The sequence below is a fragment of the Etheostoma cragini genome, chromosome 21 (genome assembly GCF_013103735.1).
Source record: "Etheostoma cragini isolate CJK2018 chromosome 21, CSU_Ecrag_1.0, whole genome shotgun sequence".
Classification (NCBI taxonomy): Eukaryota; Metazoa; Chordata; class Actinopteri; order Perciformes; family Percidae; genus Etheostoma; species Etheostoma cragini.
The window spans coordinates 20,048,507-20,060,547 of record NC_048427.1 but is presented as its reverse complement, the minus strand read 5'-3'; the positions used below and the strand labels follow the sequence as shown (position 1 = coordinate 20,060,547).

The following is a 12,041-nucleotide window of genomic DNA, read 5'->3' as shown; positions in this document are numbered from 1 at the left end:
GGTAACATATTCTCTGAGACTTCTTTCATTTTGATGATTTTCTTTTACGTTGTAGTCATTTCAGGCTAAAGTGGAGAGCGGTTCCGCAGTAAAATTCACATGGGTGATTGACGACCTGGAGCAGTTTGCCTATGAAGGAGAATCTTACAGTGTAGTGTTCAAGAAACCTGCAAACTATAAGCTCAGGGTAAGATCATTTAGCCGTCTCTCTGATGTTAAATTTGGCCAGTTGGTTATTTTTTACGTTTCTTTGATAAATATAAAATTAAATTTCATGATGCATCAATAAAATACATTTAATTACATTCTGAGCCTCTTTTATTTAATCAAAGTAATCTTTCTGCTAGTTGACAGCTTCCAATCATGTGAGCTCCCAGAGCCAACAAGTCCTCCTGACTGCTGATGAAATGACCCCACTGGGTGAGCCAGAATTCCTCTTAGTCAGGGAGGTCATAGCTGTGGATGCTACACACCTCTACACCCTCAGAGTCAAAGTGGACATGTCCCTGCCAGTCACATTCAGGTAAGGTTCATAAATAACCCCCCAGAGATCGTCAGAGAAAAACATTTGAGACAGTCTATTGTATACCCTTGACTTTAAAATATAGACTACCACTTGAAATGTACTTTTAAAGTCATGTTGTGTCTGGTTATTCTAAATGTCGCTGTATTACACATAGATGGGATTTTGGGGATGGCAGTAGCAAGGTGATCCACACCCAGTCTGCTCCATGTCAGAACATGGAAAGGATCATGGAGAGAGGAGGGAAGCACGTTTATGTCCAGGACTCAGTCAACTATACCTTTTCTAGTCCAGGTAAACACTCTCAACAATTAAAGCTGCTAATGTGTTAACAAGTGTACCATATCAGGTTTATAAGGTGATTATATGCCAGTTTTGTGTTTACAGCTAAGATGTCCTTCCCCCAAGGTTAATTACTGCTTTAAAGATACACTGCATACAATTACACAGGCATCAAATTTTCTACGGCTGTACTAGACATCCAGAACATCAAAGGTCACATGATATGGAGCACTTTGGATGCTTTTATATAGACCTTAGTGGTCCCCTAATACCATATCTGAAGTCTCTTTTATATAGACCTTAGTGGTCCCTAATACTGTATCTGAAGTCTCTTTTATATAGACCTTAGTGGTCCCTAATACTGTATCTGAAGTCTCTTTTATATAGACCTTAGTGGTCCCCTAATACTGTATCTGAAGTCTCTTTTATATAGACCTTAGTAGTCCCCTAATACTGTATCTGAAGTCTCTTTTATATAGACCTTAGTGGTCCCCTAATACTGTATCTGAAGTCTCTTTTATATAGACCTTGGTGGTCCCCTAATGTCATATCTGAAGTCTGTTTCCCGACATTCAGCCTTGGTGCAGAATGACAGCCACTAGAGCCAGTCCCACAATGAGCTTTCCTTAGTATGGGCCATTTCTGAGTCTGTAGCTTTTACGGAGGGGGGGCGGGGGGCAAGGTGGAGGCTGGGGGTGCGGCCTAGAAAAAGAATTAATGTAAAAAAAAACTCATAAAGGGAAATTGTCATGCCATGGGACCATTAATATAGAAGCAAACACATTTGCGATGTAAAATATAGTGGGGTAATGGCGTCCTGGCCACGCATGCATTGTTAGTTCATGTGGCCATGAAAATAAGTTAAAAAAGCTATCTCATGTGTTGGGGAACGGTCTGCGAGAGGACAATGAGTGGTGTCATTGAAGTCCATTGGATTGGAGGCAATTGGAATGGAAGCAACCCCAGCACACTGTTTTTTTCCCCAGTATTTCGAGTACAAGCCTTTTAATGATACAGCCAAGTTCACAGGTGTCCTTGAACCTTTAGAAAGTCTTTTTGGTTGGTTGATAAAACTTTATGCTGATATTTTGACTATATGCCATGCAACATGCAACATTTATTTAGTCCCTGAAATTTATTTTAGACTTTTTTTTTTTTTTTTTTTAAATTGCCGATTTCTGTGACATTTGATGACAAGAATAAAACTGGTAGAACCTGTGCTTGGCAGCTGCTTTTTGGTCCATCAAGGTAAAATCTTCTTTCCTGCGTGTTTGTTTTTGCAGCTGACTACACTCTTCATGTCCAAGTCTCCAACCAATATGAAAAAACGGATGCGTCAATGAAGATAAGCATACGCCCTCGATTAAAACACCTCCTCATTTCCCCTTCCCCTCCCGTGCCTCTCATTAAACAGACTCTCATTCTAGAAGCTTCGACAGAGCCCTCCACCCATTCTGTTGTCTACACATGGGATTTTGGCGATGGCTCTGAAGTTATCCAAGGCATCCACTCTAAAGTCAACCATACTTTTGCGTCTGCAGGAGTGTATAACCTTACAGTGTGTGCCAACAACACTCTTACATTCCTGACCACTTGGCTCATGATGGAAGTTCTGGAGAAAATCTCTGGATTGACAGTTAGTTACAATGGACCCACTGAACTAAGCTCTGCTACAGATTTCAGAGCTACAGTGGCAACTGGTACGAATCTGTTATGGAATTTTGACTTTGGCGATGGGTCCCTGGAGGGAAACGTTACAGATGGTTCCATCTCCCACATCTACAAGTCGCCAGGGAAATATACAGTAGATGTCACTGTCTTGAATTCTGTCAGCCAAGATCATCAGTCTATCTTTGTTGAAGTCTATAGGTTGGCTGTTAGTGGAGTTCTCCCTACAGAATGTGTAATGAGTGGAAGAGACACACAGTTTACTGCTCTGGTGAAAGGGAACATATCCATTCTGACTTTCCATTGGCTGTTTGGAGATGGATCACCTCTGGCTGTAGTGAGGGGACAGTCGACAGTCATGCACACATTTCAAAGTCAAGGGATCTTTCATATTAGTCTGACTCTGTTTGGTTCTGTTACATCTGTATCATTTAATAAGAGTATATGTGTGGAAGCGCCAATAACCAGCATCACAGTGCAGTCTTCAAAAGAAGTAGTGGCAGTAGGGGACGAGGTATGTGTCAGAGTGTTAGTTTCCCCCTTACAAAGTAGAGGTTACCAATTCAAGTGGGTGAGCAGCCACTCTAGTCTCACTGCCATGACAGAAACAAATCAAAAGTGTTTTATCTTTAAAGATAAAGGTGTGGAAGAGGTATCAGTAACAGCACTTAACGAGGTCAGCAACAAAACCGCGACCGCTAGTATCACCATTCAAAACCCTGTCAGTAAGCTGTCTGTGGATAGTCAAAGTGGCACACTGACAGTCAATACAGTAGCACCATTTTGGGTTGCCAGTTGCAGTGGTAGCAATGTGTCAGTGATATGGGACTTTGGAGATGGATCCCCAGTGGAGTCGAAGCGAAATGTGTCACACGCCTTTACCTCGACGGGTCAGTACACAGTCAGCGCAACAGCATTTAATGCCGTTAGCCGTGATTCTGCGTCTCTTAAAGTCAATGTTTTACTTCCTATTTCAGACCTGTCACTTCATACCAACCAGCCTTATGCTGTAGTAGGAGAAGAAACTCTTATCTCAGTAATTAGCAGTGTTATCAGCAGCACCAACTACTACTGGACTGTAGATGGTTTAAACTCAACCAAACAGGGGACTTATGAGTTTAGATTTGCTTTCCTGAAACCAGGAGTGTATCAAGTAAGGGTTGTTGCACAGAACTTGGTCAGTAGAAAGGAAGCAGCTATTTTAATTGAGGTCTTTCAAAGAATAGAGGGTCTTCAGATTGAATGTCAGAGCCTGACAAACGTAAAATACATACCAACCCAGGAGGAACTGCTGTGTATTGCTTCAATCAACAAGGGCTCCAATGTCAGTTATCACTGGCTTGCTTTACATAGTGGAATAAACCAACAAATAACTGGTGATGGAGAGCTTTTTCATATGTTAGTTGAAACTCCTGGTGGTGTTTCAGTTGAGCTAAGAGCTTCCAACAAGTTGGGTGAGGCCACCAGCATTGTTGATTTAGTGTCAGTACAGCGTGTAGCAGGTGCACACATTACAACACAATCAAACATTGTGGCATTGGGGGAATTGGTGAATATCTCTGTATCCGTGGTTACCGGGTCAGACCTACAGTACCTGTGGTATGTGAAATCTGATCTTTCACCCTTGAAGACACACACACCCTTTCTCCTCCACATTTTTACAAGTGTTGGTCGTTGTCTTGTTAGAGTTTCAGCTCAGAATGTCCTTAGTCACAGCAATTTCACCCATGAGTTCAATGTTCAGGAGGAGATCCAAGACATGGACTTTGAAATTGACAGGAAGACGCATCCCTTTCATATCACCACAAGTTCTGCAGTTCAACTCCATGGGCTTATTCGGAAAGGTAGTGATTTGCATTGGAACTGGGCAGTTAGAGGTGCTGTCCTTTTTAATTCTACAAATCAGACCTTTATCTATGCTTTTCCATTGGCAGGTATCTATCAGGTGTCTTTAAATGTCTCCAATGGGATAAATTGGCAGATGGTTTCACACAGTGTCACAGTTCAGGATGCAATCAATGGTCTAATGTTGAATCTTTGGAAATCAACCTTTTGCACCGAGGAACCAGTTACAGTTATTCCAAAAATTTCCAAAGGAAGCAATGTAAGCTTTGCCATAACATTTAGAAACAAAGACTGGGTTCATAGTCAAGGCATTCATAAAGGACAGTTCACCACATCAAGTCTTCCAGCTGGGACACATCTAGTGACACTGAAAGGTTGGAACCAGGTCAGTAGTGCTGAGGTGTCTTCCAGCATTCTCGTTGCTGAGCATATTCAAGGTTTGCGACTTGTGAACTGTTGCGCTGATGTTCTAGAGGCTCAGAAAAGTATCCAGTTCACGGCAGAAGTTCAAAGTGGACTTCCAGTCAACTACACCTGGATATTTCACTTGGTAGGGTCTGAGCCCACCTGGCTCAAAGGACAAGAAGTGATCTTTACTCCACAACAAAATGGTTTATTGACGTTTAGCGTGCTCGCCACCAATGGAATCTGCTCAAAGATGATAAATGACACTGCTATAATTCAGTGGCCTGTGAAAAAGGTCAAGCTTGTCTGTCATTCGGAAAGAATATTTGTTGGATATGCTGTCACTTTTTCAGTCAAAGTTAATGAAGGCAGCAATCCCAAATACCTCTGGGACTTTGGAGACTCCACTGAAGCATTGGTGACAGACTTAAGCACAGTCAATCATACCTATTATATTCCTGGGAAATGCAATGTCATGGTCAAAGTTCTAAACAGTGTAAGCCATGTGTCCACAGTGCTAGACATGGAGGTGGAGGAGCTTCAGTGTTCCAGACCTCAAGCTTCTCTTGTCCAGAGCCAGTCTACTATCCTCAGGTCTAGACCGAGTTTCTTCGAAGCAAGCACGGACATTACCTGCTCTGCTTACAAAGCCACGTACCTATGGGAGATATTCAAAGAGTCTGATTGTATCAACTTAGAATTCTCTGGTAGCAAAGTCATGCTTAGAAGTCAGGTAGATGCAACTTTGCCTTTTCTCTTACTCCCGAAGCACACTCTCGATGTGGGACAGTATTGCCTGGTATTCAGCGTTTCCCTCCAGGGAACTCCTCTACTTGCCCAACAAAAAACCAGCGTTACAGTGGTCCACTCAATGCTGGTAGCTGTCATCAAGGGAGGATCCCACAGACTGTGGCCCCGCCTCAATGACCTCGTCCTGGATGGATCTGAGTCTGAAGACCCTGATGTAGATCCAGGAGTGGAAGATATACTACAGTACCACTGGACCTTCATGACGGTGGTAAAGGCCTCTTAATGTGAAAGCAACCTTAGTGTAAAGGAAATTGTATTAATTGCTATTATTATGAGTTGTAAAAAATAAGTAACATTTTTTTGTATATGTAGCTGATTCTAACACTTGGGTGTTTGTATTTTCAGAACTCAACTGAATCTCATTTTGCAAAGCAGGCTATTGGGAGTAACAGCAGTATAATGACTGTACTGAGCACCCAGCTGCACCCTGACACAGTCTACGTTTTCACTCTCACTGTACACAAGGCAGGGAGGAGACCTGCCTCTGTCACCCAGACAGTGAGTATAACCATTCTCACACAAAAGCATACGTTATCTCTGTTTTTGTGTGCACTTGCTGTGGTTGAGAATATATCTCACAACGTTTTAGAGCTATGGGCAATCACGGCAGAACTTACCATAGGCATACCAACATATTTATTCAAACAAGACACTTATCACACCTACAGTACCTCTGTCTTGTATCTGTAGGTGACTGTGTGTGATGCTCCTGTGCTTCCTGTGACTGTGGAGTGTGTATCCTGCTCTGTGCTGTCCTCCGCACACCACGTTAGCTACAACGCGCCCATCATTCTCTCAGGACAATGTGGACAGTGTGACGACCAGGTTCAGGTAATGATTTGAATACTAACATGGAGCTTACAGGTAAAGTCATTTTTTTCAATAAATTCAATTTTAGTCCATTTTTGTGAAATATTGCGTACATTAGTGTTCTGCATAAGGCAAACCCTTTTTTTTTTTTTAAACATGATAAATTATAATGGTGGTGCAGGTGGAAAGGAAAGATCAACACAGTTCTCTCCCTGCTGCAGTCTCAGCTGTTCATTACCTTTTAATTCATCAAGCTGTAATGTTGGTCATCTAGTGCAATCCTAAGAGCGTTTCCAAGCTCAAAGCTAAGCCGGGAACGTCAGTCGTGGTTTTTAATGTAAATGCTGCATTCAAGGTTTGGTTATGTTTAGGCACAAAAACTACTTAGTTAAGTTAAAAAATATATATTTTGGTTTGGGTTCAAATCAGACGTGAAAGTCCTGTGTTATTATATTCCTGGGAAAGGCAGTGTTATGGTCTAAACAGTGTAAGCCATGTGTCCACAGTGTGTAGACATGGCGGTGGAGGAGGAATATAACAATTTCAGTGTTTATCTGCTTAGTTCCTGATTGGACAGTTTTATCTATATTTTTCCTTAGCAATGCTTGATTGGTTAGATAAATGAACAGTACAATTTTTTTTTTATTTGCAGCCAAGAAACAGATAATAAGCAGAGACGCAGTATTAATTTGATTCATTTATGTGTCTTCTCACAGTACAAATGGAGCGCTGAGGACCAGACTGGCATTACTCTGCGCCTTAACACGGTCTCCACCTCTACAGGAAGACGTTCGTCTAATTTGGTGGTGCGTTCAGGTGTTTTGCAGCCAGGGCAGAGTTATACCTTCACTCTGAATGTATCCCAGCCTGGCAGAGGGCAGTGGGGCAGCGCCAGCCTGACGCTACTACCCAACAATCCGCCGCACGGAGGCCTGTGTGATCTCAGTCCAGAGTCAGATATCCATCTGCTGGAGACAGTGGTCACCTACAACTGCTCAGGTAACACTGGTCTTAGTAGAAGTGTTACTGAATCCAATTAGCATCAATATCTTTGTCACTTTTAATGGAGAAAAATCAGCTGTCATCCTGCAAGCTTGTTTTTTTTTTTACAAATCAAAAGTAAATGCTTCTTCAACAATCAGATTCTGTTTTGCTAACATCTGTCTTCTTTTTGCAGGGTGGCAAGATGATGAAAGCAGGACATCTCAGCTGATCTATACCTTCCAGGTAGCACCTAGCCAGCCCATTGGCACGCTGCTCACTCTGTACAGGTGGATACAGACCTCAACCTATTAAGCAATTAGTAGACAAGGAAGGGTGAATATAAACTGAGTTAAAAAGTAAGATTTGGATTTACTTACTGTCAAGCTTAAACTGTTCATCTTTTGTCTTCATTTCTCTTCCTAGGGGTACACGTTCAACATTTGGCAGCCTGGTTCCGATAGGAAGTCCTGGGGAAGAAAGAAGCATGTCAGTTATTACAGTCACATTGCTGGTAGAAGATCACCTCGGGGCAAAGGTCATTGCTCTGAACAGGTAAGCTACCAGGATTTGATGCAGCCGGAGCAAAATAAGCATCAGAATTATGTTTGTTAGTCTTGTTCTAGGTGTTATTTGCAACTGTCAAAGCGCTTTATTTTTCAGTCAAATGTTGGACAAATTAATGAGGTTATTCCATGTAAAAGTGCAATACCGCTTTCAGCACCAATACCAGTACCCAAAAGTGATGATACAGATACTAATAGCATCAGTATCATCAGATATTAAAAGCCATAACCACCCTGAACTCAAACATTCATTGAGTTCAGTTCACAGCCAGCCCGGACTTTCTTCTCCCACCTACTGTGCAATACACAGTAAGTAATAACGGGAACACTGGCGAGATTGACGCCGCTCCGTCTGGCTTGTTTGTTTTTAGTAATTTTACTTTTTCTCACAAAAACGTTGATAATTTTAGTTGATATTCACACTTAGTTCAAGTTCATAGGTTATAGTTATATATAGCGACGCATAGCAAGTCTTCTCTCCACCGTGTTTAGTTTTTATGCGGGGTTGGAGTCTGGCATGGTGCCCGATGACTGGAGGATGCCATGGTGACAGGAGGATGCAAGCTAGGTCTACCGCAGTGGCCTAATGTCTTTGTAGATCTGGGTACAAAAACAAGCAAATCAATGTACTGTTTGACTGGAGAAGTTTCAATGCTACTTGGTTATGGGTTGCCGCAATACTGATACCCAGCCCTATACCACGTCATGCCAATTGTCTTTATCCCGTTTGAGTGAACTCTCACTCTTTCTGATTGCTCCTTTCCCTAGAATGTTGACAGTTGAAAATCCTGCAAAAGACGGAGATGCCAGCCAGTGGCTCAGAATCAAGAGCCAGACAGAGCTTTGGGCTTTAGTCCAACATGGTGACCCTCAAGAGATCATTCCTTATTCCATCGCCCTCACCAGCCAGCTCAATCAAGTAATGTCTCATATCTCATCTGCCAGTGCATGAAATGACACTTTGTACCGATTCTGATTAACTATAACCAAATGAGTGAATGAGAACCTCGAAAGGTTTGCATTTGCTTGGAATTTGGACTAATGAGTTTCCCCCACCTGTCCACAGATGAAGCCTGTACGGACTGCCGTAGAGCTCATGGACAGAAGGGAGATCCGTGAAAATGTGACCCAAGCCCTGGCCTCGCTCCCTGTGTCCTCCTTGCTGCATGTTGATCAGATCAGCTCAGCGTTGTCACTGGCAACTGTAAGCAGTCACCTAGTTCCCTCATCATTCTCAGGCCAAACCATTAATCATTTATAACAGTGATAACGAATATTGAAAATGCTTCACATCGAGACAGTTGCAGAATCTCAAACATCTCAAAGATTTTGAAACCTTTGAGAACATTCTCATATTGACTGTGTTGGCAGTCCTGCATTGAACATGTTACTTAAGTGAAAGTATGTAATGTAAGTATCATCAGGAAAATAAACTTGCAGAAATATCTTAATATTTTAGAAACTGGAAAAGATCAGAACAGGTCTGTCAATCAACTAAGCATTTAATCGGCTAATTGTCTCAGCTGGGTTTGTAGGCCCGTTTATTGTTGGGTAGTTTAAGTTTTAATAAAACACGTATTTTATAAAATTCATGTGGGCAAAAATCTCAATTTTTCAAGAATAACTTGGGCATTCAGATTAATGTGGTGGAGTAAAAAGTACAATATTTCTCTTTGAAATGTAGTGGGAGTAAGTAGAAAGTTACATGAAAAGATTCAGTAATGACTCAAAAAGGCAACAAAGCAACATTATACTTTTAAAATGCTCCTCATTTTCATTTTCAGCATTAATTCTGATAAAATATCATTATTATCCCAAGGCTGTTCCTAGCGAATTGGTATGTGAAAAGTGCCAGCAGAAGGTTCTGGAGGCTGTGGGCAAGATGATCCATGTCATGGAGGAACAGATGAGTCTTGGTGTTTTGTCAGCTGTGGAAACAGGGAAGAACATCCTTAACATCATAGGTGCTGGTCCACCACCATCTCCTGGGTTCAAATGGTCATGTGCTAATGGTGGAATTCACCGAATGGCTGAATGTTCTGTGTTCTTTTTGTTTCCAGGTAGTGTCCTGGCAGCTGTATCTGAGTCAGTCAGTGCTTCCAGATCTCACCAAGTCCACACACACACTCCACAGTCCGTTTCCTCGACCGCCCAGTCAGCGCTGGGTCACGCAGGGGCCCTAATGCGCTCTCTGATGCGTTCACGTGTTCATGGCGAGGCGCCCCTTTCGCTATCCACCGATTATATCAACACAGTGGGTTTCCATGGAGACCCCACTGACCTCCTCTGCAGTCCCAACACCAACCAAAACCAGATCATCCCGTCCGAGTCATCGTCAACTGACGCATTGATGAGTTCTCGCGCATGTCCGTTTCATATCCCCAGCTCCCTTACCGCTCACCTGAAGAGTCAGAAGTTTGACGTGGTGCAGATACTGTTTGGTATGGATGCAGAGTTGGGATCCAACCCATTGTTAACTGGAGCTATCCCTCCAATTTCCACCGCTCTGGTTGCCATGGAGCTCAGCACACCTCAGGGCCAACCCATTCCCATCCAGGATCTGTACATGGAGCAGGCCATACGGGTCACCCTGCCCAACAAGTTCCCTGTGGGGCAGAACGATGGGAGGGTAGGTGAAGCTGGGAATGGGACATGTCTTACTGTGACTCTGTCCACTGAAGGAAGGTTGAACCTCACAGTCAAAGCCGTGGATGAACTGGGTGAAAACGCAGGTTTATTTATCTCCTTCAACTTCAGCCTGGACCCAGGTACAGTAGATCATTTTTCTCCCTCTGGCCTTTTTTTCACCTGATTTTAAACTTTTGCACTTTGCTATAATGCTAATGGCCAATTGGCCTAAATGCCTATTAACCTTTTGTTTTAAACTATGTACCTTCTTCTGATGGGTACAATGCCACGATTTATCTATTTCAAGCCCATACGTGTAGAATGTCTAAGTCATATTATTATCTTTCAAGTAACTCTGATGTATTTTCTTTTAGCTCTGTTTTTGGGCTCCACCTGAGAAAAATCTATTGCTCTAGAGATGCTTAATCTTGCATTGCCAGACCTATTTCCACAGCTCTGCGGAGATGGGTCTGGCTACACCACACACACATTCCAGGATAGGAGAAAAAAACACTTTGAGTTGCATTTCTTCAAACCAATCCCGATCGCTAACATTTTGATGCAGGTACTTGTTTTGGTGGAAAATTTGCACCCAGTAGACCTACCTAGGGGTGGGAAAAAATCTATACAGCATAGAATTGTGATATTTTCAGTGGCAATACTGTATCAATACACAGGCAGCAAGTATCTTTCTTTTATTATATATATGTGTTGGTCAGTTCGTCTGCTCACCAATCATATTTTGCAGCAATAAAATTGAAGTGATATGAACAAACGAAATGAAAAAGAAATGTATCTTCAAAACAGATGTTGACAGTTGAACTTTCCTTTTGGGGACATCATTTTAAAAATTAGAGGTTGGAAAAAAAGTAATAAATTCTATATCGCAGAATATTGCAATATGTTTAAAATCGCAATAATATCGTATCGTTGCATAAGTATCGTGATATATCGTATCGGGAGACATTTTCACGTTTCAGAAACACGGTCAGACACAACATGTCTTCAACATGGAAGAAAAACAGACTAGCTGCCTTCATTTTTTTCATACATCTATCAGGAATACAGTTTAAATACTATTAGTTGTCTGTCAAACTTTAACACAGTCTTGAACAAATTAACGGCCGCCAGACTTTGCGTTAAAGTATGAATACATGTTCGTGAATAAACAATTATGGCTGTGACAATTTTGAGAAGCTGTGAACGAAAGTGAACTGGTTTCTTTTTTTTTGCTCTGTCAATGGTTTATGTGAACATGTAAAAAAAATATTAAAATATAAGATTTATATACATGCATTCATGCATACATATATAATTAAAATTACAGATAAAAAAGCCCATGTACTTCTTAGCACAGTCTTCCTAAATTGAAAGTCATTCAAACAAAAAGTAGGAAGAAGTTGATAAACAACTTATCAGGTCCAACCCCCTTTCTCTACATTTATCCCTCAATAAATCTTATGCTTCAGTGATTTATACATCATAGACACAGATGCATGCACACACAAACATATTTACACTTT

At 41.8% G+C, this 12,041-nt stretch overlaps 1 protein-coding gene across 1 annotated transcript in view; it reads left to right on the top strand.

The window, feature by feature from the left end:
- pkd1b (polycystic kidney disease 1b) overlaps nucleotides 1-12,041 on the top strand; it is a 38,401-nt gene that overhangs the window by 6,840 nt on the left and 19,520 nt on the right. Inside the window, exons 8-20 of the mRNA XM_034860881.1 lie at nucleotides 56-187; nucleotides 348-523; nucleotides 681-817; nucleotides 2,089-5,741; nucleotides 5,879-6,031; nucleotides 6,224-6,364; nucleotides 7,060-7,342; nucleotides 7,521-7,614; nucleotides 7,751-7,879; nucleotides 8,659-8,809; nucleotides 8,957-9,094; nucleotides 9,710-9,854; nucleotides 9,951-10,658. Of these exons, the coding sequence (XP_034716772.1) occupies nucleotides 56-187; nucleotides 348-523; nucleotides 681-817; nucleotides 2,089-5,741; nucleotides 5,879-6,031; nucleotides 6,224-6,364; nucleotides 7,060-7,342; nucleotides 7,521-7,614; nucleotides 7,751-7,879; nucleotides 8,659-8,809; nucleotides 8,957-9,094; nucleotides 9,710-9,854; nucleotides 9,951-10,658 (6,040 nt within the window). The remainder of the gene's footprint in view (nucleotides 1-55; nucleotides 188-347; nucleotides 524-680; nucleotides 818-2,088; nucleotides 5,742-5,878; nucleotides 6,032-6,223; nucleotides 6,365-7,059; nucleotides 7,343-7,520; nucleotides 7,615-7,750; nucleotides 7,880-8,658; nucleotides 8,810-8,956; nucleotides 9,095-9,709; nucleotides 9,855-9,950; nucleotides 10,659-12,041) is intronic.